The 27967-nt window shown below is 41.0% G+C and overlaps 2 protein-coding genes across 8 annotated transcripts; one reads left to right on the forward strand and one right to left on the reverse strand.

Moving 5' to 3' along the window:
* LOC147308935 (1-phosphatidylinositol 4,5-bisphosphate phosphodiesterase delta-1-like) lies at positions 1-10961 on the forward strand. Of its 2 annotated transcripts, none has more exons than XM_086271129.1 (15): positions 1-678; positions 2388-2546; positions 3118-3346; positions 3928-4057; positions 4322-4550; positions 5918-6119; positions 6985-7129; positions 7230-7382; positions 7512-7655; positions 7736-7889; positions 7969-8085; positions 8182-8360; positions 8452-8584; positions 8665-8814; positions 9041-10961. In XM_086271129.1, the coding sequence occupies exons 1-15, from the start codon at positions 645-647 to the stop codon at positions 9130-9132; spliced, it is 2250 nt and encodes a 749-aa protein (XP_086127255.1). In that variant the 5' UTR covers positions 1-644; the 3' UTR covers positions 9133-10961. The 2 variants fall into 2 exon arrangements, with proteins under 2 accessions (XP_086127255.1, XP_086127254.1); XM_086271128.1 differs by lacking the exon at positions 1-678 and adding an exon at positions 2021-2173.
* LOC147308936 (CTD small phosphatase-like protein) lies at positions 10371-27151 on the reverse strand. Of its 6 annotated transcripts, none has more exons than XM_086271131.1 (9): positions 26392-27140; positions 20382-20539; positions 20137-20169; positions 18373-18474; positions 17657-17713; positions 15514-15606; positions 14825-15010; positions 13576-13697; positions 10371-10547 (listed from the first exon to the last, which is right to left on the reverse strand). In XM_086271131.1, the coding sequence occupies exons 1-9, from the start codon at positions 26465-26467 to the stop codon at positions 10463-10465; spliced, it is 912 nt and encodes a 303-aa protein (XP_086127257.1). In that variant the 5' UTR covers positions 26468-27140; the 3' UTR covers positions 10371-10462. The 6 variants fall into 6 exon arrangements, with proteins under 6 accessions (XP_086127257.1, XP_086127259.1, XP_086127258.1 ...); XM_086271134.1 differs by lacking the exon at positions 10371-10547 and adding an exon at positions 10621-13492 and having other exon boundaries at positions 26392-27133; XM_086271133.1 differs by lacking the exon at positions 17657-17713 and having other exon boundaries at positions 26392-27151.
* Between the last annotated feature and the right edge of the window lie 816 nt (positions 27152-27967).

Consider the following 27967-nt stretch of genomic DNA (forward strand, 5'->3'; position numbering starts at 1 on the left):
TGCAAAGGGCTTTAGCAGAAGTTGATTGTATTTCCACGGGTTATCTAAGCTTGCATGCTTCTCAAATGAACGACCCCTCCCTGTTTATTCACATGCAGAATTACCTTTTGGTGAGGAATAGACTCCGAGGCTCAGGGAGTGGTAGCTTAAGTCTTGTGTACATACAACAGAATTAGAAAAGGTATGCGGGATTGTTTCCCCCAATTTTTGGCTGCAGGTGCGCGGAAACCTTTCAGCTAATGACGACGTAAGCTCTGCATGCTGGCTACAAGGTCACGCTAACCAGTCCCATCGATGCAGGATGGCAGAAGCTCACCTAAAGGTCTAACCTGCTGTGACATCAGCACCGCGGCTTGAATGGCAGGCTCGTCAAACCGGTGTTGAAGCCCGCGGGAGTCACTGACACCGTTCAGACTGCAAGGAGAAACCCACGCGTGTGCCCGCGTTCGCTCGCCTTGTACCCAAACTTGGCAGAAGCCTGTTTTTATAAAAACAAAAACAAAAACAAACCAACAGCAGCAACAAAAACAAAAACAGGTTTCCGTTCAGTGTATATGGGAGAAAGAAGCGGCAACTTTTCACGAGAAGCTGCATGAAGTGAGTGGAATATTGGGCTGCGTAAAGTGGAGTGAACTCAAGACGGGATGGAAACGAACGGGCTCGAAAATAAACTTAAAGGTAGGATGCATTTTGGATTAAGTCACCATGTTAAAATATACTGTGCCTTTCTTGGATTTGGCCAACTTCCACTGTTTTCCAAATCCGATAACCCCTAAGACAAAGATTACATGTCAGCAAAGGTTTTTTTTTTTTTATACCTTACATTTAAAAAATCTAATTTTCTGCGTTGAAATATATCGGTCCTATGTATATTTATTTTTACTCTTATTGTTATTTGTTTTTTGCCGCTTAATCTAGCGAAAAATCCCAAGACAATCAACTGTGTGCATTTAAACACTCAAAAAGGTGTGGCACCTCTCATTCAGCTCGGTTTCACCTTGCTGCAAGCTCAAGGAAATGTTACCAAACTAAGGCGGTGGACGTACTGCTTGTAGAGTCAAATCAGCCTTTCACATTCCACTATAGAGGCTAGGGACGAGGAAATATTACAGGAAAACTGCTTGTTGTCCTGTAATCGCAGGCCTGTTTGCTTGTTTTATTTTATTTTTAATAATGAGAAGTTTAGTAATGTGGCGTTAAATCACGGCGCTTAGCAGTACCGCCTTGTCACCACTAGATGGAGCCCATAAGATAACTAATGCAGAAGTCAACACTAGGCAGGCTCCAGTGCAGGTATCAAACCTGTGTTTGTAGTAATAATGATGATGATGTTATATTCTTGGACTCTGATATTACAAGCCTCCTATTAGTTCAGCTTAAAATAAATAAATAAATAAAAATCTCAGCCTATTTACAGCTTCCTAGCAGCAAGCCACTGACCACCTCAGGGAGAAGCAATAATAGCGCTGCAATTTCACAAGAAATATGCATCACATACAGTCCCATTTGAGCCTCGGGTGGTTCTGACCAACAACAAACAAAATTTTCCTTTTAATTGTATGGAAGTACTTCAACCCCTCCAACAGCACCATAAAATGAAAGGCGGTGTGTATTATTGAAAAACACCAGTCATTAATGATGTCACTGCAGTTGTCACATTTTGCAAAGCCATCACGGTGGCCGGATTGAGGGCCGGAGCCGCATGTTTGACACCACTCCTCTGCTCAAAGTCAAATCTTTTGTAATGCAGGCATTTGACGCTAATTATGCCCTGTGGCTGCTTTTATTTGCTAGCAGGTAATTTACGCTAATTAAAACGTCTGAAGTTAACAGTGAGTATGGGAATGCTGATCAAATCCTGAAAAATGAACACAGGAGCAATATTCAAACAGACGAGTATGGAGTCGCTTCCTTTTCCGCGATAGTGTTCCTGCACGAGCAAGCTGTCAGCTGACTGTAAACTCAAGGGGACGTGACGGAGCTGAGTGAACTTTGAGTGGGAATGGTACACGCCCTTCTCCTCCACACAGTGCCTTGTGAACACAGACAGTGTCGGCAGCTCCGGGTGGCACCATGTCGTGCATACGAAAAGAACCCGAGAAAAGCAGGTCTGAGGAGTTACTCCAGTATGCCAGGGGCCAGAAGGTGATACAAATGAACGTAAAGCTCCTAGGTAGGCTGCGCTGCCAAGCGGACGAAACCAAACTGTTATCCAGGGTCAGACTGCTGCTACGTTGTTGTCACAGCGTAAAACCTTTTGTGTGCGCGTGTGTTTGCAAAGCCATGAACTTTTATGACTTTCTAATGATGGCCTGCTTGTGATTTCTGAGCGTTTGCACTTTTCCTGCAGTTTCTCTAAAGTGGTCTTCTGTTCCCTGCTTCCTCAGGTTTGGAGGGTGATCCCGACCTCCAGTTTCTCCTGAAGGGGGGAGACCTCCTGAAGGTCCTCTCCCCAAGCTGGAAGAAGACTCGTTACTTCAGGCTCCAGGAGGACTGCAAGACAATGTGGCGCGAATCCAAGAAGACCTTCAAGAAAAATGATACCTGTGAGTGCTGCCCTGTCTTCCCAGCAGAATATGTGTGACGAAAACCCACACATGTGCAAACCCCTGGCACACATCTGTCTAATCTCACACCGTCTCTTTACTTTACACTTTTTATTACTTTGCATTAGCAAACACTTTTGGAGTTCCTCTCCCGCCACAACCAAAACTTTGTGGATTATAAAAGGATTGGATTGATCACAAAGCTACACAAAGTCCTTGGTATTATCATACACATCTGGGTTGCTCCTGATAGCGGTGTGGGTGTGTTTGTAGAGATAGTGATTTATTTTATAGTGTGTTGTGGAGTGGGAGTGGTTAGAAATAACTCTTATTGTATTTTCTGCTTGGATGACACCCAGAAACTGCTGTCACATAGTCATGTACATCCAACGTCTCCGCTCATTACTGACTTCAGTGGGAGGCAGGGGAAATTGCAAACATCAGGCTTGTACGTGTGCTTGAAAATAAAGTGTTGCTTTTCAGCAGTGTGCCACATGCTACATGTTTGAATGACAGGAAGTGGATTTTTAAAAAATAAATGAATGTTGCATAAAATTCGTTCTGTCTTCAGTTTCGCTTGATGACATCTCGGCGGTGCAAATGGGCCGTCAGTCGGAGGGCTTGAAGAAGAACACGGAGGAGCAGGTGGAGGACCGCTGCTTCTCCATCATTTTCAAGAGCCGCCGCAAGAACCTGGACCTCGTCTCCAGCTCGGAGGAGGAGGGAAAGCAGTGGGTTAAAAGCCTGCAGAAAGTGGTCTCCAACCTAAACAACCTGAGTCGAAAGCAGAAGACAGAGCAGTATCCTTTTACACGACAGTGGAAGCTGTACTGTGAGCAAGCTGAAGCTGAGCTCAAACAGGTGGCTGTTTGTTAATAACCTGTTATTAAGACTTCATTGGTCATCACCTATCGCATAAGATGTTCCTGCACCTTATTTTCACCTTTTGGCTCCACTAGAATGACTTTGCCTTATTGATAGTTTAATTAATTTATTATTTATTTATTTTGTGCAGAGCCGTGGTGCGTGTAAGTTTGAAGCCGTTTTAGTGCCGCTCCCTTTAAGGCCACCTTCCATGTTTGCCGTCTTTTTTCTTCTTGAGCAGAGCCGTGGGAAAACAAATGCTCAAACGAGTGCTCAGAGATTATTTCACATATTCTGATTCATTATTTAAAACTGTGACCTTGTGTAATATGAGCATCTCATCCACCACTATAACAGTATATATGACAGAAAAAAGGACAAAAGCACTCCAGGTCCTCTTTAATCTATCCTGAGCTTAGCTAAGCAAAGGTGGTATAAGTAAATAAGTCACATTCAGTTGGACAGCGCTGAGTGACAGGTACTTGTTTATCTCCACCTTAAATCACAAACCTTCCAGCTGGATCTTCAGCTGCTTGAGGAAAGCAGACAAGAACAAAGATGATAACCTGAGTCCGTCAGAGGTCAAGAGTTTCATGCATCTGATCAACATCGAAGTGGATGATGAATACGTGGAAATGCTTTTCAAGGTTGTTTCCTCAGAGCTTCTTAATGTTTCCTAATGGCAGAAACTGTTTTAATGCATATTCTTGGAGCCTTCCTGGCTAAGCTGTAGTAATCCATTGAAACTCTAATGAAATGCTCCAAGAGGAAATCAGTGCTAACTTGATATTTTAGCCCACATATTTTTTTTCTTTATTGTTAATAGCAAATCCAGCTTTTAATAGTTTTATAGTGCATTATTTTCAACTTAAAATGTTGACTAATCTTTGTGTTACTTTCCCCCAATGCAGAAATGTGACAGGTCCAAGTCTGGAACCCTGGCAGGAGAGGAGATCAAACACTTTTATGATCTGTTGACCCAACGGGACGAAATTGATGTTATCTATGGGGAGTACGCCAAAACCACTGGCTTTATGAGCGCTCAGAACCTGGTGGATTTCCTGCTGAAAGAACAGAGGGAGAAAGCAACGCTGGCTGATGCGCACAGAATCATCGAGACGTATGAACCAGATGAAAACGGTCAGTACACAGCCCTCTTTCAGGTCTTCTCAGGACCGCAGCTCTGCTGGTTTTCTTCCTGTAAAAATCAGTGAGCTGTATCCCGTGAATGGTCTAACTGCATATGGTTACCAGGGTTAAAAACCACTGTTTTCAAGCTCGTGGTTTCCAGCTGTGTATTATTCTGCGTTCTGTTCCTCTGGAATTGCAGTCTATGGCAGCCCGAGTCTAAGGCTCCAACACACTGCGACCTTTTGCTAATCTTGTAAGTTCATTCATGTCAGGTCTTCCAATCTAATAAACTTGGAATATGCACAAACTTTGATGGACAAAGATTGAACATAGTGGCTGTTGAAAGAGATGCTATGATGTATGTTCCTCTGCTTCTCTCAAAGCTTTGTCTTCCTTGGTATGTTCCCCACAGCTGGTGGACTAGATTTTCTTCTTTGTTGGAATTTCAAACATTTCTTTTTTGCTATCTGGGTTTGTTTTGTCTTTTTCATGAGTGTCAGTGTATTACTGCTTCGTACCTTCATATCTGCATTCCCAGTAGATGTAGATATAGCTGCAATCATGCTGTGAGATGGCAATCATAAATTTCAGACTTTGGTCACATGACTACTACTACATAGTAATTGTACAGATTTTGGATTTCCAGAGGTTTTCTTCTGCAAAGCTGGTTTAGGAACAGGAAGTGTGAATATGCATCTAAGCAACAGTTTCATGTAATGTCAAACCTGGATTGTAGCCACAATATAAGCAGAAGTAACCTTCATTCATTTGATTAGTCTGTATTCTTCTCAATAAGGTAGTCTTACCTTCGACCTCAGTATGAAATATTAACAAGGGAAATATAATTTTCTCAAGCTGGTCTCACACCTGCAGGAACATCCTAAAACAAGTGTGCCAAACATAAGGTCCGAGAGCCTGAATTGGCCCAGTAAAGACACCAATCCAGCCCAGTGGATGGCTTTGGAAAATGTGAACTGTATTTTGTTGTTAGTATAGTTTCTCCTAATGATAAAGACCTCAACCAGTCATGCTGCAGTAAATTAATTAACCAATCCACAAACAATGAAGCAACAAATCTTGTTGTTTTTTGACTCCACTGTAGAACAGTCTGGCCGATGTGCTACCAGAACTTTTTTTTTTTGATTTTACGGTTATTTCTTACAGTTTAAGAGTCCTGCTGACAAATGTGTTTCTTTTTTTTACAACAGCATTTCTTTATCATGTAGAAAAACTCAGATCTATTATTGAAATTGCGCTTCTTTCTGTGGATGGAGTTTGTCCACAGATAAATTACTGACCTCTTGTTGTTGTTGTTTTTTTTTTAAATGCACTGTAGACTGATCTGCTGCATTTGGTGTGTATGTGTGTCTTTTCAGCCAAGGAGAAGAAGCTGCTGTCCAAAGATGGCTTCCTCATGTACCTGAATCACCCAGATGCCATGATTCTGAATCCAGACCACAAGGATGTGTACCAGGATATGAGCCAGCCCCTCAACCACTACTTCATCTCCTCCTCTCACAACACCTACCTCATGGAGGATCAGCTCAAAGGCCCCAGCAGCACAGAGGCGTACATTAGGTAACACTTTCCATCCCGAGATTCAGTAATTTGTCCTTGATGAAAGTTTTTGGCTAGTTATTTATCCAAACTTGATCTTTAGTCATCTTCCTATCGGTGTGCAAAGGAACCACAGAGATGTAATCTCATTTTTCAACCCCAGATCAGCTAAAAAATAACTGTTGGAAGCACTCAGCTGCACCATCAAAACAAACAACCCAAAACATTAACTCACAGTGCAGTCACTAACATAGGCATGAAAAGACAGCAGCACTGTTTTTGTCAGTAGGAAGTCCATCACTTTTACTGACTTTAAATAGGACCTTTCATACTTGTTCTCGTTTTTTAGTTCTATAGTTGTTATTACAATGGTGGAAGCTCAGCATTAAACATGGCCAACACTTAAAATAACGAGAACAAAGGTCAGACATCAGATTTCTCTGATCTGTTGATATATATATCTGTCTTAGAGAAGGGGTCTTCCAAATACCCCACCCATCTGTTCAAATCCTGCATTTGTGAGGGGCAGCCAATCAGAAGAAATTTACCTTAAATGGAAGGGAACTAAAATGGCTTGTTTCATTTAAGACAAAAAAAGCTCATTTTGAACTGCAAGTCATGCGAAGTTAGTCTACTAGAGTCAAAGACTAAAAATGATGATGTCCTTTAATGTCTTGGTTAATTGTGCTAAGCAGGCAGTGAGGGTAGTTTGTGTTTATGTGCCATATAATCTGTCAGTTCTTGAATCACTGAGACCAATTCATTACAACTTGGAATTTTAAATAGTTTCTTGTAACCATCTCTCGCCACGTTGCGCCGTTTCACTGATGGAACTGTTAGTCTAAACAGCATATTTGGTCACTAATGCTCACTCCAACACTCTCAGGGCTCTGCAGAAAGGCTGCCGCTGTGTGGAGCTGGACTGCTGGGACGGATCGGATAATGAGCCCGTGATCTACCACGGCTACACTCTCACCTCAAAGATCCTCTTTAAAGATGTGATCAAAGCCATCAGTGAGCATGCCTTCAAGGTATGTTTAGCATCTGTTGGTATCCAGCATGTCTTCACTCAACATCCAGCAACACACTTATATGTGTTTGTTTTGGGGGGGGTTGCCTGCTTTTCCTCAGACATCCCAATATCCAGTGATTCTCTCCTTGGAGAACCACTGCAGCGTGGAACAGCAGGAAGTCATGGCCCGCCACATGAGCTCCATCCTTGGCAGTGCACTCATCACCTCTCCTCTGGGTGATGGCATGCCCACAAATTTCCCATCTCCTGAGGTTAGCATCCATTTCACTAGTTTTATCAGGATTGTCAAGGCTGAACCGATCATAGGAGATAAAGTGTGTGTGTGTGTGTGTGTGTGTGTGTGTGTGTGTGTGTGTGTGTGTGTGTGTGTGTTCCCCCAGGAGCTAAAGGGGAAGTTCCTGATCAAAGGGAAACGTTTAAACAAACTGGAAGACACTTTTGCTGAGGCAGCTGCAGATGACAACGATGTGACGGAGGAGGAAGAGTCGAATGATGAGGATGCGCAAAAGGAGAAGAATACAAAGGTAGTCGAGCCCATGAAAATAAGCACATTACCACACACGTGATGTTTACTCACCCTTAAATTCTGCGCAATATTTCAAAGAAAAAGCTGAAGCTAGCGAAGGAGCTGTCCGACATGGTCATCTACTTTAAGAGCGTCCACTTCCACGGCTTCGAAGATGCCCAAAAAAACCTGAGCTTTTATGAAATGGCATCCTTCAAGGAGGGGAAGGCCATGAAGCTGGCAGAGGAGTCGGGTAAAGGAAGAGAAACCATGAGGAACTCACAAACTTTGATTAAGCACTGTCAATAAATCTTGTTTCCTCCCCCCCACAGCAAACGCCTACGTGCGCCATAATGTGGAAAAGTTTAGTCGCATCTATCCAGCTGGCTCCAGGACCGACTCCTCAAACTACAACCCGTTGCCTCTGTGGAACGCTGGCTGCCAAATTGGTAATGGCTAACAGAGGAATAACAAACACTGATAATTATACAGCAATGGCCAAGAGCTCATGTTCACTGTATTCTCTTTTTGTTTTGTTTTTTAAGTGGCCTTAAACTTCCAGACTCCCTGTACAGACATGGATATGAACCAGGGCAGATTCCTAGTTAATGGCAAAAGCGGCTACATCCTGAAACCAGCCTTCATGAGGGACGTAGCCACAGAGTTTGACCCCATCACCCTGACCCGAGGAGACTGGCTGACGCACAAGACCCTGCATGTCATGGTGAGGCCTTCATTGTGCAGACACACACTGGAGTTATTTGATTTCCTTTGAGTCCCGTTTAAAGTTGAGATCATTCTTCACCTGCCAATAGGTCATATCAGCTCAGCAGCTTCCCAAAGTGAACCAGAAGAAGTCCTCCATAGTAGACCCGCTGGTTAAAGTGGAAATCTATGGAGTGCCAGCTGATGTCGCAGAGAAAGAGACCAAACCTTTTGATAACAACGGTACCTCACGTTCACGTCCTTTGTTTTATTTTAATGTGTCCGCAATAAATCAAGACAATACAAAATTTTCTGTTTTGAAGGCTTTAACCCTTCCTGGAATGAGAACTTCCAGTTTGACGTGTATGTGCCGGAACTAGCATTGGTCCGCTTCAGCATCGAAGACTATGACTCCAGTTCTGATAATGACCTTGTCGGGCAGTACACGCTTCCCTTCAACAGCTTGAAAATGGGTGAGTTTTGCTGTATTTGTCAAGTCTTTTTTTTTCTCCTTACTATAATCCAGTGATGTGAAACCACTGATAGTCAGTTATTCATTTATGAAGTGTGAAAACAGAGATGGGGAAGTGTCCCTTCTTGGTGGTGTGACATAGAGAACCCAATTCATCCGCTCCACAAGGAGCACTTCATGTTGTCCTGTGCCATCACTGACCGCAGCCCCTTTGTGCTCCCACACAGGATACAGACACGTGCCGCTGTTCAATAAGAACGGAGACCTACTCCCCTCAGCCGGACTTTTTGTACACATTATGGTCCTGGATGCCGAATAAGAAGTCTCCAACTCTAGGACCTCCTTTCTACAGCCATGTTTTAAAATTTTATCTTTCATTTTGGCTTCACAGTTTTAGCTCATGATTAACTTATTACTTTAATTCTAATCAAAGTCGAATTGCGACTTTTCTCTCTTCAGTCTAGAGATTCTGATTTGCAGCTGAATGTTGGTTGTATTGGGAGGTGGGTACACATGCACACACTCTAGGGCTCCCTAGACTTTATAACACTCCATGTATATATGACACTTCACTTTTACAAATTGGATTAATTCGTACAAGCAGCACTCACTACATACCAACTTCAGTTTGCATTAGGATGAAACTTTTTAAACTGCTTGTCCCTTATTTTTAGTCTGTTCAATGTCTTTTTTTTTTTTTCTTTTTAAACCTTTTCATCCAAATGACAATTTTGACTTTTAGAGAAGCACAGGCCAATGTGAAAGCTATAGTCTTTGTTTTCATCAGTAATTTTAGTCATCCATTATGATCATTTCTCATGTAACATCTTGACTTTGCCTCTTTTTGTAAATCAATATGAACACATAAAAATGTTAAACACAATCATCATCAAGCACTGTATTCATCTATGACTTAACAGTCCTCATCCAGTGGAGCCACAATGAATGATGCAGCATTATAGTCCTTATAAACCTCCCCACTCTGTGACAGCGACGATACCTGTATATACCAGTCTCCGGCTGAAACATCTTCATGAACTATTTAATTTTATGCAAACAATACTAGAAACCAGTTTGCAGTGAGCCACATCTGCCTTTCCCTAGAAGGAAACTACCTTGTGAACTTTGAATACACCCTATGTAAACAGTCACAGCAACGATGCACACAAACGGAGAGCTCCTGTTGAATGAAAACCTTTAGGAGTTATTTTACATCTTAATTGTGTAAAGTTGCTCAAAAATAGTTTGTACAAAAACGCATCGCAGGACTTCTTCCAACAGACAGCTATCCTTTCCACTGTCATCAGCTTCACAAGAGCGTTTGGTTGTTGCCAGACTGGCAGTTTTGTTAGTCAAAGCTCTAAATATCCACCGTACACTACCAAACAAACTGAGTTAACCATGTAGTACCTAAACAAGGTTAGCAGAGCCCAAAGGTTAATCACGCCGTTACCATCTTTCAGCTTGTTATAAGAAAACATGAACCCACCGCTGCCAGCTCACTAAGACAAAACAGAAACAGATGGTGTTAGTCTGATGACAGAAGACAGGCAACAATCCTCCAAAAATGTGCTTTTATTGTGACATGTCTGAAAGGAACGGTAAAAATAAATCAGGTCGACTGTAAAAGACAGAAAACGGTGACATTCTCAACTTTCAGTAAACATACCATATGAGGTACATCGGAGATGGTGGAAACCGCAGTCACGCCAGACTGAAGTGAGGATCTTTGGCCTTAATTCATGAACCACATCAGATGTGTGACAGGGGGCAGAGGAAGAAAAGAAAAAAAAAAGACATGACAAAATTGTTTCAATGAAGCCATTTATTAAAGAAAATAAAGGGGGAGAAGGTGATGCTCAGAATGACATGCTGCCAAAGTAGGAAAAAAAAAGTGAGGAAATTGATTAAAAAAAAAAAAAAATAAACTCAAGTGTTTTAGAACTTTGGTGTTAACTTAGTACAAAATGAAGAATGTGATTATGAGTGAAGTGACAAAAGGAAAAGTGAAAGGCAGCACACATGAACGAACATACACACACACGCGCTCACAATCGTCCCGATAGGTGGGACGAGACCTGACTTATTTTTCTTACCAAAGGCAAGAGAGCAGGAAAATACCGATCTGAAAGGATATAGGAACAAAAAGCTGGATATAATGGGTAATATGCAACTTTTCAAACCCAAATACTGACAACATGTAGGTAGAAAAATATATCACAATGATACAAACAACATTTTCAGAGAAAGGTCATCATTGAGAGGTTGAGAAGACCAAACGCTCCTTATTTAAAAACAAAAACATTGCACTGAAACCATCGTGAGCTGCACACTCGCAACACAAATGCTTATGCGAAGAGAATGAAAATGTCTGAAGGAGCAGCAGCCTTTTAACTGGGGGCGTAAAGTTGGAAATTATTAGTGTCTCTTAAATATAAACCCCATGACCCACAAACCAAGCAGTAAAGGTTTGTTGGAGGCAAACAATCCCTAGATGGCACCATAGAGCTTTTCACATCCTCCATTTTACTGTTACACAACCCACCAGAGCCAAATATGCTCTACATATATGGCTGATCACTTTTTGCACTCCATAAGAAAATACTAGAGATGATGCTAAAACAGGGAGGTGTAACCTTGGAAATAATGAAGAAACATTGCTTTGTGCCTCCACAGGCAGTAAGGCATTAATGCCATGATGAGGTTGTTCACAGTCCTGATGCAGTGCCCCAGTAGTGTTTCATTTAGAGCTGGACCCAAACATTGTTTTTGGAGGAGGGGGCTGTCTGGATGGGCCCGGACTGAGCACCCATCTGCAGGCTTGGAAGGCGTCCTTTTGCTCCACAACAGGGGTTTCTTACTATAGAGACACAGGTAACCACGTTTGGCTACCGTTTCTGAGATAAACCAATCAAAATTCAAGTTGTTTCAGCACTGCAACACTTACATGTCACCAGATCAAAAAACAAACAAGTAGATCTAAATATTATATGGATGTCCGGTTTCTGGATCCACTCATGTGGACAGAGAATGTTACAGTGGTCTTACTTTAACAAACCCTCACTGGTTAATTTATTCAAGTGCTCTAACCCAAGTGCCCAAACCACCCTCCCCCTCCAAAATAAAAGCGGTTATTGCCATGGAAGCTAATGTTGCAGCATTCGGTTTGCTGGGCTCCTCTCATATGTAGGCACTGAGGTGAAGAGCAGTTTAAAAAAGGAAGGGGAAAAAAGGAGTCTGGGAAAATAAACGCCACAGGTGGCATTTCCATTCGATTTTTTTTTTTTTTTTTTTTTTTTAATTACGAGGGCTGGACAAGGGCAGGCCACCACTGTACATCAGGGGAATGGTGTGATTTAAACACTGTCCAGACTCTGACACTCAACCCTATTCTGTAAAGACACTGATGACATGGAAAAACTGAAAACATGGCACTCGACCTATTTGCTGTAAGATCCTGGACCAGTTTAAAAACACTAAAGAACACCTTTGCAAATGTGTACAATTTCAGAGGAAGTTCTGCCCTCTAAGGGTGAAGCTGCACCACTTGTGTGCATGCACACACACAAAAGTTTTTTTTTTTTTTAAAGTGATTAAAAGCTAGCCATCTGATCTTGTAATATTAAAACAAACAAATTTGACATCTATTTGTCAAAATAATAAACCTATCATGTTATTCTTACAACTAATAGACTAACAGTTGTAGCTCAACCCTGGTACGGATATGAAGCCTGTTTTAAAAAAAAAAAGAAAAGAAAGAAAAGTTCCTTATTTGGCAAATTATTAAAAAACAAACAAACAAACAAACAAACAAGGAAATGGCACATCTTTAGCCGAGCTTTCAGATGAAATTATCAAGCGCAAAGAACTACTGGACTTGCTGCAGGTGGGGCGTGAATGTCACAACTGCATACATCCTCCGTTTCCTAAAACAAAATCAACCATTTCTACTTATAATGAAAGCTGAAAGAAACAAAGTCACATCTATATAATGGCACAAGCTTACTGGGAAAACAGAAGAACACTATGAGACAACTGCCCAGCGTTTGATGACCAAAAAAAACAAAATAGTGAATTCAAACTTTCATATAAAGATATTTGTGTGTCCACTTTAAAGCATATCTGTATGTGAAAAGACCAGAGTACTCTGGAAATATGCCATGTAGAAAATATCTCCCCATATAAACAACAGTCACACAAGGCACTTCATTAAGTATGAAAAGAGAATCACAGTCCTTTCTACTACCAGAAATTGCCTGCATAGCAACAATATGAGGACAAAATCTTTTCAGACTTTTGTGTGGTACCACAAAAGAAGTCTCAGACAAAAAGTTGTTTTTGTTGTCGTTTTTTTTTTTTTTTTTTTTTTTTTCCTTGCGTTTAAAATAAGCACTTCACCAAATAGTAAAACTTGGTTGATTTGAAAATAAAGATTAAAGTTCGTTCCTCTTAGTATTTTGTCCCCGATATTATCAGCTTAGGACACTCTACATACTTTCTGGTGTGGTTTTTATTATTTTTGTGAGACACAGTGCTCCTGGGATTTTGAATGTTTTTGTTTTTCTGATGGCACTCAGAAGGCAGCCGGTCGCCAGGAGATGAGATCAGAGACAGGGTTATGATGTTTTCCACAGTGAGACTCCAAGGCGTCCCCTTAGTGTGGGAGGATCTGCCCAAGTCTGAGAGATACGGTCGTAGAAAGGAACAGAGATCAATACAGGAGACTGGTGGGCACAGGCGGTAGTGTGGGCTGTCCTGCTACCTGCTCCTTAGATTCTGCAGGACTCCGTAAACCTCTTCTTCTTTGCTGAGTCCCTCAAAGAAAGGCAGCAGGTCCAGGAGTTCTGTGTCATTCATATCGTCAAACCAGGACTGAACTGGGACCTGAGGAGAGGCACAAACCACTGAAAGTTAGCCTTAAGATGTAGAGCTGAATGACAATTACAGCATAAAAATGCAGACACGTTAAGCAAATTAGGAAAAGTACACTACTGGAGAAAATGAATTCTAGTGCTCTTAATAAATTATTCTGATCCTGATTGATAAATACCACAAGAAACCAAAGAAATTATGTAACCGCTCAATAACATGATTATTTTAAAGACGAGAAGCAAGTACTTTAAAACAGAAACTAATCACTGACACACAAGTCAGAAACACAAAACTAAGTTGTATAATAAAAAACAAAACAAAAACAAAGTATGAACATTGTTATAAAATGATCTATGAGCACAAGAACTTTCTTAGTGTCTGCCCTGCCTCACAGCCAGGGGAAATGTGATGGTGAGACAAAGCTAGAAAATGGTGTGGAAGATCAGTGACCAACTCAGCATGAGTCCAAAACACAGCTGCTGCAGAAATCAGAAGAAAGGCTGCAGAGGCCATCCTCCTAAAATGATGCCACAGGCAGTGAAATACCTACAGATACAGGTATTTTGCATAATGTCACACTCTATGAAGGGCTTCGGGAAGAAAATAAAACCAAAAGGCTTAAGACTGTCACGTCTGGCTCAGTGAAATGTATCTGGTGTAAAAATGGCCAGGATCACCAGAGACAGTGAAAACCAGAGGTGTGAGTGTGATGATGTGAAGCAGCATGAGAGCAAAAGGTGTTGGACAGACAAAGACACAAATGACATTTAATAGGCGGCACTGTGAATGCCTGAGGCTACACCAAAATACTAACTGCAGATGTTTGACAAAAGAGAGGATTATTCCAGCCAGGTGACGTTTCAAAGCACACTGCTAAAATTACACGAGATTCTAAAGAGAAAAAAAAGAAAAAACTATGTCCTGTACAAGTATGAGGCTTATTTAAATCCAAAAGATCACTGCTGGGATATTTTCAAGAACCCCAGAGCAACTCAGCTTCTTCTCCTCTTTCTAACTTCTGTTGTTTTCCATCATCATATTCAGCATGCAACAGAAGGCTACTTTGTAGCAAGAAAAATTCAGAGTCTAACAGATGCAGTGCTGAATGTAACAAATATATTGGAGGATTGGGAACTCACAGCATTTTCTGGATGGAAAATATAAGAAGCAGGTGAATTATCAACAATGATAACATTGTGGAGTTCTCGCCCCAGCCGGCTAAGATCTTTGACGTAGTTGCCTCGGTGAAAAACACAGGATTCTCTGAAGAGCCGCGCTTGAAACACGCCCCACTGGTCTAGCAGGTCTGCCACAGGGTCTGCATACTGTCCAAGCAAGACAAACAGAGGAGAAGCAAACGGTTTTTAAAACAAGGAATATAATAAGACTAATATGACTTGTGAATGTTGGGACGATATACATCACATCTTTATGATCACATGTTTCAACTAGAAACAAAAACAACTCACAAAAGCTAAACGCTACACTAGGTTTCCAAAAGGAAGCAAAGCATGGTGTCCCTCATAACAGCACTTGATTAACAGGGAAGGTGCCACTATGCCATAACACAGAAAAGCGCATTCTAGCTTTTAAGGAATATATGTTTCTAGAGAGGAATTATTCCCACAGCACAGTTTCTTTTGCTTCATTCATTACACTTACCCATGCATTACTGGCTAACATGATGGAGTGACAGATGCAGAGCATAATAACGGAGATGTAAAATTCAGAAAGCAGAAAATTAACGATGTTCACAGTTCCACAGGTACCACTGGCTTGTAACCAAAGCACACGTCAAAACAGAAAAAATGTCCACATTTGAACATACCTTGGCAAGACTGGCTGTGAAGAGCACACATTCAAATAGTTCTCCCATCTTTTGAAGAAACTCATCCACGTGTGGTCTTTTCAGCACATACACCTGCAAGATAGATCATCGCTTTTAAGACCAGGGGTCCGTTCTTCGTACCTCGCTAAGTAAGTTAGCTGGATTTGATTGTTGACGATTTCGCGTGATCTTGGATCGTTCGGTTCTCTGAAGCTCATCCGGGACTTGCTGTCATAGCAACAGATCCGTAAGCGTAAACCTGCTGGGGAGCAGGCTCACTTTATGTAAACAGGATTAGATCGCGGCCACTCAGGTATGTCCGCTTCATTTATACAAAAGCAACAGCGATATTTTACCACTGTTTTTCCATAAATAAATATTATCAATGTAACTAAAGATAATGCAGTATTTGATTCTTTTATTGATTCCATACAGATACATACAGGTCATTTCCTAAAAAAAGGGAAATGTACTATTAATCATTCTATTTCATGTATTTGATTATTTCAGATGTAATTCATATGTTAGAGTAGTAATAGTAAATTACTTCGTGTAATCAAGATGAGAGACCACGGCTATAAAAGCGAAGGTGGATTTGGGAAGCCTGTCGCAGCCATGTCCTGTCCGTATACGCGAGCAGCCCATTGCGGAAGGTGCAAGACTGATAAGGAGAGTTCTCAGAATTCAGCGTATATTGCGGGACAGACAGGATCCTTTAGCTCAGCGCGACAGTGTGCTCATTGAGAGATATCGATTTTCCCGTGAGGGTATTATTTACTTAACCAACTTGTTGACGAGGGGGTGCAGGACCACCACCTGTCTTTTTTTGCTCTGCCCTTTTCTTGGTTGCTGTTATAAACAAACAGATTATTTCAGGGTCTCTTTTCAAGAGACTAAAAGCAATACAAGTGATAAATATTACCATTCTGTAGAATATTATATTTCACTTTTACTTGTTCCCATGTTCTAGTGGGCCCTGTTGTGGCTCTAATGTGAAAGAGGATATAATGTAATATAATATAATATGATATAATGTAATATAATATAATAAATTTACCCTACCGCCTACTGGTGTTGGCCAGAGGGGCCGATGGCGCGATATGGCAGCCTCGCTTCTGTCAGTCTGCCCCAGGGCAGCTGTGGCTACAACCTTAGCTGCCTCCACCAGTGTGTGAATGTGAGAGTGAATGAATAGTGGTATTGTAAAGCGCTTTGGGTGCCTTGAAAAGCGCTATATAAATCCAATCCATCATTATTATTATTATTATTATTATTATTATTATTATTATTATTATTATTATTATTATTATTATTATTATTATTATTATTATTATTTAATTACTTCCGAGTTTAATTTGTCAGCAACTTTCTGCCAGCCCTCTCTCCTTGCTTTTGCAGCCTTTGCAGTGTTCCCTTGGGTTTTAATTAAACTCTGAAACTCCTGAAATCCCTCAATCAAGAGTTCTTGCTCTGCTGCCGAAAAATACTGAGCGCGCTCCTTCGACATTTTCGCCGACCAATCAAAGGGTTGCCGATCAATGTTTCTACTATCGATGCGTAGCCCCTGTTAAGCCACCCAGTGATCTCACATTACTTCATCCAGCTGTACTAATCGTCAACAACAGGTGTGTTCGGAGAACCGGAATAGCGAGCTCAAAGTTGGCGCGATGATTTGATTTTGGATGTAGTAAGCGAGGTACGAAGAACGGACCCCAGATTTCAAAACAACAACAACAACAAAACAAACCGTGGTGTGACAGGAGTGTCAAACACTACAGATACATTATCTGTACTGAGGGCACTTTAGGTGAACAGTGTCATTTATAAGAAAATATATGCGAAAGCTTCAGGATGGCTACAAAATAATTCCTGTTACTCATTTCTGGAATTATTCAAAATGATCAGACTGTTTACCATGTCACATAACTTTAGATGCCCCCCACATCCCCTTCGTACAGTGGCTGCCACCCAGTGCAAGTAATCACGAATAGGCCATCCAGGATACACACAGCCTATCCTGGATTACTTGAACTGGATAACAGCCTTTTCTTCAGGATCTTCACATCAGAACCAAATGGAATCCCCCCTATTAAAGAGACAAACTTCAATACAATTTATTAGTTTTTAAAGAAATCCACAATACCTGATGAACTGTACCATCGATCTCTACTGGGACAATGAAATCAGCGTTGCTGATAGGCTGTGGGAAGAAAATACAATTACTTTTGTCGTACTACCCCAACTGACCCCCAGAGGTCGTACTATTAACACAAACTCAATTTCCAGACTGTCTAATCTCTGAGGGCAAAAAAAAAGTATGTTTTGCTACAACAACCTTTATCATCACTGCCCTCCTTTAACCTCTGTAGTAATTTAAGACAGCAGACAGAGCATTTGACCTCAGGCAGAAGTGGACAGCTTGAAGATTTAAAAAAAAAAAAAGAAAAGAAGAAAGTGCACAGAAAGTATTCTTCAGTGCAAAAAAATATGTTTTATCGAATGGAGATGGTTGCCAACACAGCCTGGTTGTCTGCATTTTCCTGTTACAATCATGTACCCATTATAAGCCACAGTCAGTACTGTAATATTACGCTCGCTCACATCCTCTGCCACCTGCTCATCTCGTTCTTTTGTGTACACAGTGATGTCATGGATTCAAACAGCTTCAACTTCCTGTGTATCATTAGCGGAACTTTGGAAATAATGACAGAACTTTGGAAATAATGACAATGTATAGACATAAACTAAACAATGGTTTGCAGAAATATAGGCAAACCTAATATTGGCTTTTAGTTAAACCTGGTAGTAAAAGTGCTCATACTGTGCAGAATTTCAACAGTAGTTTTAGCCCCTTCTTACCTTAAATGAACTGTGGACAAGTGTTTCATCCAAGTCAATCACCACACACTTTTTGCCATAGTCAGATATTTTCATCTCTGGTAGGAGGTATTTGGCTGGCGGCTATAGGGAGGACAAGTCAGATAATGTCAGAGAGCAGTACATGAGAGAGAAGGACAGGCAGAGCCAAAGAGAGAACATGAATGCTGTACACTTTGCATTAAGTAAGGTTTAAGCCAACAAAAAGCCAAAACCATGTTAGAGGAGATGGTTTTTCAAAAAACCAACTGAGATCAGTGACACTACAGAATTCAAGCGAAAACAAACAAACAAAAAACCCTTTCATCTCTTTACATCTTTATTAGGTCAAGTTAGATTTCACAAATCTGTATCATGCATAAAGCTGTCTGCTGCTGTTAAGCCATCCTAATTTTGCTGGGATCAATCAAACTTAACTGTTAAGTTTGGAAATGCCAGTACACTATATGAGAGTGTGAAGTGAAGTGAGAACTATGGCTCAGTGCTGGAATTGACTGGATGCTCTTTTAGAATGAAATTATATCAAATCACTGTTGGTTATTCTCACCAACTTTTCCTTGGATGGGTCGCAGATCACCGAATCACATCTCAGTCCTTCCTTGAGTGTAGGGCTGTGCGATATGACCAAAATCTCATATCCCGATATAAGAATTCTATCGTCCCGATAACGATATAAATCACAAAAATGTAACATTTTCTGTAAATTCTATGAATCTCGGGCAGCTCGACTTGCGGGAAGTGTTTCCAGCTGCGCGTCATGTAGCTGGAGTCGAGTGTTTTAACCGATGCATGAAACGATACATTTTTAGACACAAGTTGTAACGGCCGCCGTTTTCTTTGTGAGCATTTATTACACAGCTGGCTGCGGGGAAAGTCTAAGGTTTATTTTTTTAGCACCTGGCGGCTCTTTTTTTACTTCTCATCCGTAAATAATCTGCTCTTTCACGTGATTCAGTTTATTTTGAAAAGTCTCAACAGGATCTTGAGCTTTATTGTGAAAGGTTTATGTGGAACATAAACAAGCGGACACGCGATCGTGTTACCGTCGTTGTTGCTAACCACAACGCATAAAAACAGGCGCTTGTCCATCCGTAGTGTGGTTATATTAAATATAAGAGAAAAAGAGAACTTTAAGAAATTAATATAGCCACTACAGTGACCATCAAAACTATGAAAAAAAAATATTGCCGTAAACAGTTTATTTTGCGACACCACGAAACAAACTATAGCGTAAAATGAAACGATAGACGTTTTTATATCGTCATCCGATATATCGTTATATCGAACAGCCCTACTTGAGTGACAGGATTAATTACTTTAAGTCTGTAGCTGAGTAGCCAAACTGAAAGACTAGGAGCTAATGTTAATTCTCACTCTCAAAATTACTAAACTGCATAGATAAGTAGCACAATAAATGGTTTAATGCCTTGCGTAGAAGCTCCGGAGGCAATTAACAGAAACAGGTTTGCACTTAAAAATGTTAGCTGGTTAGTGTTACAGTGTTTCTGAGAGCATACAAACCACAAAATGTCACTAATGCAGATGAAGCACTGAGACATTAAACCCAAAGGTGCACGTACACCTTCTACGCAGCCAGACAGTGCTACCATCGGCTGAGAGTGAACTGCGGTACGGTAGCAGAGCTAGAGCTCTCTGAGGAGCAGTGGAGCCCACACAGACAGGATGTGCCACCAGCCCACTCACCCTGCATGCAAAGGAAAAGAAAAAAAAAAAGGCAATACATACACTAGGGACAGGGATGACCTCGACCTGGTCACACTACAACACATACAAAAACAGGGTGAGGGATAGGAAGTAAAACAAAGGAGAAACCCCCCAAAAAACAATGACACATTGACAGAGATAGCACAAAGAGAAAATACTACTCACAAAAACAGACAGTTTACAACAGATGGAAAAGACTTGCAAACTGATATTTCTAGAGTTCTCAACAGGACAACAAGCAACAGTTTAGTGGTGGAACAGCTCACCTTGGGAGGCGATCCGTTCTCCTCAACTGGTGGAGGCGGGGAGCTGGCGTTGGTGTTGGTGGCTGGAGAGTCCACATTGTAGTTGCGGAAGCAGCAGAAAAACGTGCTGAAGATGCCTCGGCTCCTCTGCTTCTTTAGGCTGCTGTTTGACTGGGACGCTGGCAAAAATAACAGGAAGAGGGTGGAAGAATAGAGGATGAACAAGCGGATATGCAAACTGACGTTCTACGATAAAAACGCAGCAGGATGAAACTGTGCACCCTTTACATCTGAATATTTGCATGCCAGGGTGTAGATCCTGTTTTAATAAAACAGGCCATGTGTTAGCCACAAATTTTCCTAAGTGGCCACAGTGGTGTGAGCCATGCTGAATGACAATAGGGGAGACCTTTACAGTCTGATTAAATGGCATTAGGTTTTGTTTTGTGCGCTCGCCCTGGCTGAACCACTGATCAGAAAATAACTTAGGTGGCCGGGTGACCTCATCAGTCACACTCAGTGACAGTTCAGAGCATGCTCTGCTCCGATTCCAAATCGCCTCTCATTCCTGAACCACGAAGCGCGGCCTAAATGAGACACTGAGCTTTTATTAATAGTGACAACTTGGAGGGTGTACACACTTCATTCTTTTGTTCTCTCTCTCCTTTATTTTTTCGTATTTGCTTTTGTGGCTACCACCATTTTGAAAACTTGACTTGATTCCCTCCAACATTTCAACTGGCAGGTGAGTGACTGAAGCAGCCTGATCATGCACAAGAGAAGCAGAGAAGGAGGTGGGAGGCCCTCAGACCCCTCAGAGCCTATACAAGGCTGCATTCCTCTCCACCCATTCCCCCTGCCCAGCCCACCAGAATGCCTTTGCAACTGAAGACTGTGAAGAGTGAATAGCATTATGTCATGTCTTTTGGTATCTTGATATTGTGGCACTTTGTACTACAAACAAATGTGTAAATGTCTAAACAAAAAAACAAACAAAAAAAACCCCACATTCGGAGCAAAATATTTCTGCAACTTGCCATCTCTGTCTAGTGCTTTATTATAAAACAGTTTTGTGCATCAGAGGATGTTGAGACCACAAAAGCAACAACAATCTTTTAACATGTTAGGATGTGGAGCAAGCACATAATGCGTTTCAACAGATTAATAGCTGCTCTTACAGTAAAGCTATCAGAAGCTGACTGACTAACAGCATGTCACAGCTACATTAAACACTTTCTGCACTCCCGAGCTTCTCTGTCATTTCCCTCTATCACTGTCTTCCAGTAATGTTAATTACAGCCTTTCAAGCAAGGGCATGTTTTACTGGGTATCTAAGTTGTATCTTATCAGTGCCATAAGCTCTTCCAAGTCGAGTGGACTATAATCTGCAGCCATCGACAAGGAAAAGAAACAATAACAACAACAACAACAGATTTATTGTGTCTTCTAAGAAAGCCGAAGCATGTGGATATCTTGCTACAACCCAATGTTTCAGAGAGACCCAAACCAGCAAAAACAACATTGTAACTACCACGAAATACCAAGGCAGCAAACACATTTAGAAATTTGTTTGGAAAATTACCAGCTTGAAAATGAAGAATGTTTTCTTCAGAAGTTTTCAAATTACTCTCTGTTCTCTGTGTTTTACAGGCTTAAGTTAAAAATACTCAAAGTGGCTACACTGAGCTCAGTTTTTATCTGGCCATAATCAGCAGCACAATTTTTTTTTTTTTTTTGCTTAAACAGGGCTTTATGTTTTCATTTCAGCTCTATAAAACTGGGACAGAGAGGCAGTTGTCAGCTCCCTGTGACTCATCACTACAACCAGCCGTGGTACTGACTCCTGCACAAAGACCCTTAGCAAATTCACAGTCAGGCACAGAGCACAACTGTGTCTCAAATATATCACTCACCTGGCATAAAAGCAGAGCTGTAGTTCACTAATGAGGTGCTGAACTTCACAAGCACAAGTACCTTTACTCACAACACATTCCAGAAAAACAAACCAAACACCTTTTGGAAAGAGCAAAAATATTCCCAGTGTTGTTTGACTTTTCTCTAAGCTCAGGTAAGAGTCAGACCAAGGGACATGACCTCTCATTCTACTTGATAATTCTTTTGTTGTTTCCTAAACTGTTTCCATCAGATCACACTGAATCAGGAGAATGCCATGTGGATATTTTACACAACTGTCATTTCATAACAGTAGTCCGCTTCAAACACATTGACAGTACTGGAAATACTGTGTGGTATAAGCGAGACAGCTGCATGGGTGCATGTATACAACATTCAGGAGACAGCACCACGCACTGAATGCTCCAAATTATTAACTGCATTATTCCCCACACTGACACAATATGACATCACATGGACATTATACTAGTGGGCTGCAGGTTAAATACTGCCTAATGTCCGATCTGACTAATGTGGCAATTTGCTTCCATACATGCATCTCAGCTGAGTGATGAAAAAAGGTCAGCCATCCAGCGCACATGTGACAAAATCTACCGACTCCTGGGTGGGTTTGTGACTGTTGACACAGTCTACAGATTTGACCAAGGATTAGTCAAAGAGAAGCCTAAACAATTCCACACCTCCTCCTGTAAACAGTGCAATCTCCAAGTTTCCACGGCAAGAGACGTTTTTCTAAACAACACCTTTCAACTCTTTCAGTACTGATACCTTTTTTCTGCTCTGTTTCTGTGTTTTTAAGACTGTTTTTAGATACAAGTAATAAAACTGTTGCATTGACTGTGAAAACCTATGCAGAACTGTTTTTTGGCCAGGCAGAAAACTGATCAGTAACCCATGAGAGAACCGATAGTCAGACTTCTGACCAGAACTGATAGTGCCATTAAGACTTTATTGATAGCCAACCCAAGTCCTGTGCTGTTTTTTGTTGTTGTTGCTTTTTTTTTCTCCCTTTATTGAACTTTTCTTAGCGCGGAAAGGGGTCTTCTTTTAGTAGATTCCCCAAATGAAGACTTTTAGTAGCTTAAGTGAGGATATGTGGATACTCCACTGCCGTGAGTTTGCTATCACTCTTTTGTAATGTGCAGCCCGCTTTAAAGCAAACAAAAAGATCCTGGCATTGGCAACTGATAAGCTTGTAGGCTTATAAATCCCATGGATTGGAAAATGTGAAACTGGCTGAGAACTAAATGGGACCAAAAGAATTAAGACAGTATTTTAAACTACAACTAAAAAATGTATTCCTGCAATTTTCCCACTAAATTTTGATTCCATTAGTAACCACAGAAAAACCAAAACTTATTAAAAATTGAATGCATAGTACAAAATATAAGTAATTTCCAATAGATACATATATTTTGGTGCTTTTCTAAACTATTATTAATATTAATCTTGACAAGTTTAATGCTTGGGAAATATTTATATCCTATTTTGCTAATCGAGGACTTAATTAAAGCTAAATCTGTAGCATATTTGAATGTATTTAGTGCTTCCTTCTTTTTATTTAAATTCAATGTGTTCATGAGGTTAAACAAATATAGACAGGAAACCCCAGAACTTAATAGCAGAAGAGGCTAGAAGAGGGCTCAGTCAAGGTCACCCCATATGAATCAATCTTCCAACACTATTAGCAAGGAATTTATCGTAACAGTAAATGGATCATGTGTAACACTCCATCCATCTCACAGACATATTAATAAGATCTCATTACAACAATCTCAGCTGAGTGGCAAGTTTAAGTTGTTGAAATCAACAAGACTCTTCAAATTCAAGAAAAAGACCCACAGAAATCACTGCTCTGATGGCCTCTGTTTGGAAATGAAGAGCTTTTTTGTTTTTGTTTTTCCCTTTCAAAGTATGTCTGTGACAACACAGAAAATGATCACTGTCATCTTACAATTAGTTACACTTGGCTCTGGGGTTAGTGCCCTTCCCAGCAAGACTGTAGGTCTATATATAGGCTGCTGCTGCTGCTTGGGAGCCAAACCAGTGTGAGAGGCAGGCACATGTTGTAAGACAGCCAGCAGAGGAACATTAAGAGCAAAGGTGGTCAGTTTTTGCCCAGACAGTTTGGCGCCTGTTCAGGCTATTGGAAGACTACCTATTTAATTCCTTTAAGACAGATGGCCGCATGGGCTACATGTTAGGTGATCTCCAATAGATAGATGACAATCTGACTTTGTATTTACATTAGAAAATGTGTATAGAAATAATGCTGTTAAATATTTATAGACTTTTTAAATTATGTGATTATAAACTTCCACCAAGTGCCAAATGTGGACAGTTTTGTTTGGCAAAATATTCTATTCTATATAAAAATTCTATTCACAAAACTGGCTGCTAATTAGGAAAGAAAAAAGAAGAGAGACTGAAATAAAAACAAAAAAACAAGTGCTGTTACCACATGTTTGTTGTAATTTATATGCACAGTCCTTCTGTCCTGCCATCTGTTTTGCCCCACCTGTATCTTGTGAAGACCCACCTGCACCCTATCTGACTTTTTTTTTGCAGATTCTGAAATTGAATTGCCATTTTTCCAGATTAAGAACAAAGGGGAGAAAGGACAAAGACATATACAATTGTTATAATGATTATATTATTTGTTGTGAGAAGCGAGCATCCACGTCACTGCTCTATTTCATCCGGTAACTCAACTGTGTCTTGTTGCACGCACACTCTCGCACCTAGTCTTATATTATTTCATGCAGCAACCCAACACACAAACAATGAATTCTAGCAGAGTGAATGCTTGTACTCGACCGCCTCTGTTGGCAAACACACTGAAATCATACTAAAATACTACCTGGGTGCAGTAAAGTGCATGTCTTCAGAAGCAGACCAACTATCTGTAACAGGCTTGCTAAACATGGTATATGCTTACTGATCTAGTAAGCTGTCTTAACACTGTTATATCACCGTAGTGGCATATGATTAGTTTAATTGCCATATAACTCCACCTTAAGTGTTAAACTCCAGCACACATGCAAGAATAACCTCCCAAGACAACCCACGTATATTCAAGTGACACAGAATCCACAGCAGTTACTCTGGGTCACTTTTATAGCTTACAGGCAAATGCATTGTTGTGCTTCAAAGACTCAAGTTCTCACATTACTGATGGTCTGAGAAGAGAAGTTTGAGATGTGATATTGATACACACCCTATGCACCAGGGTGACCCGGTGCATAGGTAAAGTGTCAAAGGGCGCCAGGAATGAGAATCACTGGATATTAGGAGCTATGGGCTTGTGGAGAAGTCATTCACGTTTAAGCAGCACTTAAAAAAAACCCAAAAAAACAAACCCATCTATTACAGAGGACAGAATATTGTTTAGAAGTGATACATATAGGAAAAGACCTAAAACTGGAGGTTAATTTCACTGCATAACACACAAACCTCACAAGAAACAATAAGCGCGGATAAAACAGTTTCACTGTTTACATCTCAGACAAACCGAATAAGTTTCCCATAAGCTGCACAGATAGCTTCGCTATGTGCATGAAGTAAAACTGAATCGATACACAACACCAGCAGCACAGTTCTCTTTAGTCCGCGTATTAGCTTCGTCCTTAGGAACTTCTTGCCAATCTCAATCCAAACCACCGAGAACTCGATCCATACATGAATCAACTCTCAGAGCTGTCAGATCATATGGTCCCGTTATATAGTCCAAACGCATAAAGAGAAGTGTACTTTCCAGATGTATTATTGCAAATACTTTTACAAAATATGCGTTAACTTGATGCAGACAGTGAATTTTCGTTAATGTTAAAAGGGGAAAAAAAACGCGCTGGAGCGCTTTTCATTTTGAAAACGCAATGAACAAACGTTATCCTAGTTGGAGAACTTACCCGGGCAAGGCCCCACTGACAAACTTGTTGCGTAGTTGAGTTTTTTTTCTTTTTCAACAAAAGACGTGTTTCCATCTTTTCACACAAAGGCAACTGAGGTCTTTAACAACTACAACAGCTAGCAAGTGCGAATAAAAGCTAACGTCAACAGAGAAAAGTAGTCAGCCAGCTAGCATTAGTTATGTACCGTAAATTGACTTTTTCCTTACCTTTTTCCTGGTTAAATGATATTATTTCCTCCTCCTTGGGGTTAGAAACTTGGGTTATTATGGACATGTGGTCCATTTAGACGATTGGTTATTCCTGTTTTAGTTCCCACAATGTCAATAGTACAAGCGCGCTTGCTTCCTTTGCTAGCTACTGTTAGCTAGCTGTTTAAGATGAAGGTAACCAGCTAGCCCACGAAGCCAGGAAAGCGTCCGAGGCGAAGGGGTTGTGGCAGCGGTGGTAGCCAGCCAGCTAGCACAGTGGTGAATGGAAGCCAGATAATGTCTGTCATTTATGGCTTTCCGAAAACTACCATCGCTACAAACAACTATGTTTGTGGGCAACACGAGGAGCGTGCGTGACTATAAAAAACAAATAAATAGAAAAGACGCTGAAATTGCTAACTAACTGAAGTTAGCAAGTAGCTTAGGTTAGCGAGTTAGCCGCAAACCTTCGATTATCCAAAATGCGAGGCCGTGTCTGGAGCACCGCTGAAAATACTTGGAAGCCCAGATGGTTGTTCTAGTTCAAAAAAATGCAACGACCGCAGGTTGTTCGGCGTTAAAGTTACCAGACACTTTTAGGCAGTCGGTTCATATGTGCTGGCCCTACATTCCCTGTGCAACATGGAGGCTTTATGTATTTTGAGTTGCATCTGAAGCGGGGGCACCGTGAGTGGGAGGGGGCGGTTTGTTTCTGTGATGGATTCTCTCAGGCAGGCAGCACAAACTCGCCGCACTACATTGCTCAAACCATGCAGCTGGCTGGACGCGGGTTTCTTGGGCTGTAATTACTGATGTCCGCAGGCAACAGACTCTTTACTATTAGCATTTGGGGGGGAAAACTCTCCCAAACAGAATATGCTTAATGGGGCCGTTTATAGTGACACTAAGCTATCGATTTAACACTGCTCCCAGGCAAACAACAAACCGAGCAAATACTTGACGTTGATCCAAAAACCCCTGGTATTCAGGCACCCTTGTCATTTTTAATAAACCGGGAGCGACACCTAGTGTCTAAATGACAACAATGCTGCCTTAGTAACTATGAAACAGCGCCTGCATGCATTCAATCCCATCAGTCGCAGTGTGATTTGGAGTGGGTGGTTTCTTGACAAATGACATTTTATGTTGTGAGTGATTAAAAATAGAAAGACTCAGATGTGATGTGTGTGTGCTGAAATGGGAAAGCACTGACTAATATATGAAAATTCCCCAAATCCCTTAGGCATTTAATGCGTTTTATAATATGGCGGTCTTCGACGATATCACAGAGTAGGCCTACAGAAAATTATTTTTAAAAACAGAAAAAACCCAATTTCTTTCAAATTGTAGAAACATTGCCTTTGTTGCATCTAACCGGAAAACGTGAAAGACTTGGGTCTGTAACAGTAAGTGCAATCATATTTCATTGCACTTTTAACATCCGCATATAATTTATCAAGTCAGATTCATTCTATCTTTGATTGGCTCTCAATTAGGCTAATTGCTACTGATTGACTTTCTTTTTTCGACGTTATAAACCATGTTTGTGAGTAAGATCCGATGGACACGGTGTGGACCACCCCTCATTGCGGTG

This window comes from Aulonocara sp. 'chitande type north' Nkhata Bay, linkage group LG18, assembly GCF_057382095.1.
Source record: "Aulonocara sp. 'chitande type north' Nkhata Bay isolate Kocher_YH1m ecotype deep benthic linkage group LG18, A_spYH_male_GT1.1, whole genome shotgun sequence".
Taxonomy (NCBI): Eukaryota; Metazoa; Chordata; class Actinopteri; order Cichliformes; family Cichlidae; genus Aulonocara; species Aulonocara sp. 'chitande type north' Nkhata Bay.

What these genes read in the sequence shown, in the direction of transcription:
- LOC147308935 (XM_086271128.1), top strand. Translation starts at nt 2,074, where the DNA reads ATGTCGTGCATACGAAAAGAACCCGAGAAAAGCAGGTCTGAGGAGTTA. An exon ending in CGAAAGCAGAAGACAGAGCA is followed by an intron (nt 3,347 to 3,927) that starts GTATCCTTTTAC and finishes CAAACCTTCCAG; the next exon opens with CTGGATCTTCAGCTGCTTGA. An exon ending in GTATGAACCAGATGAAAACG is followed by an intron (nt 4,551 to 5,917) that starts GTCAGTACACAG and finishes GTGTCTTTTCAG; the next exon opens with CCAAGGAGAAGAAGCTGCTG.
- LOC147308936 (XM_086271131.1), bottom strand. Translation starts at nt 26,467, where the DNA reads ATGGACCACATGTCCATAATAACCCAAGTTTCTAACCCCAAGGAGGAG. An exon ending in AGGTCATCCCTGTCCCTAGT is followed by an intron (nt 18,475 to 20,136) that starts GTATGTATTGCC and finishes TCCTCCCTATAG; the next exon opens with CCGCCAGCCAAATACCTCCT. An exon ending in TCACAGCCAGTCTTGCCAAG is followed by an intron (nt 15,011 to 15,513) that starts GTATGTTCAAAT and finishes TTGCTTGGACAG; the next exon opens with TATGCAGACCCTGTGGCAGA.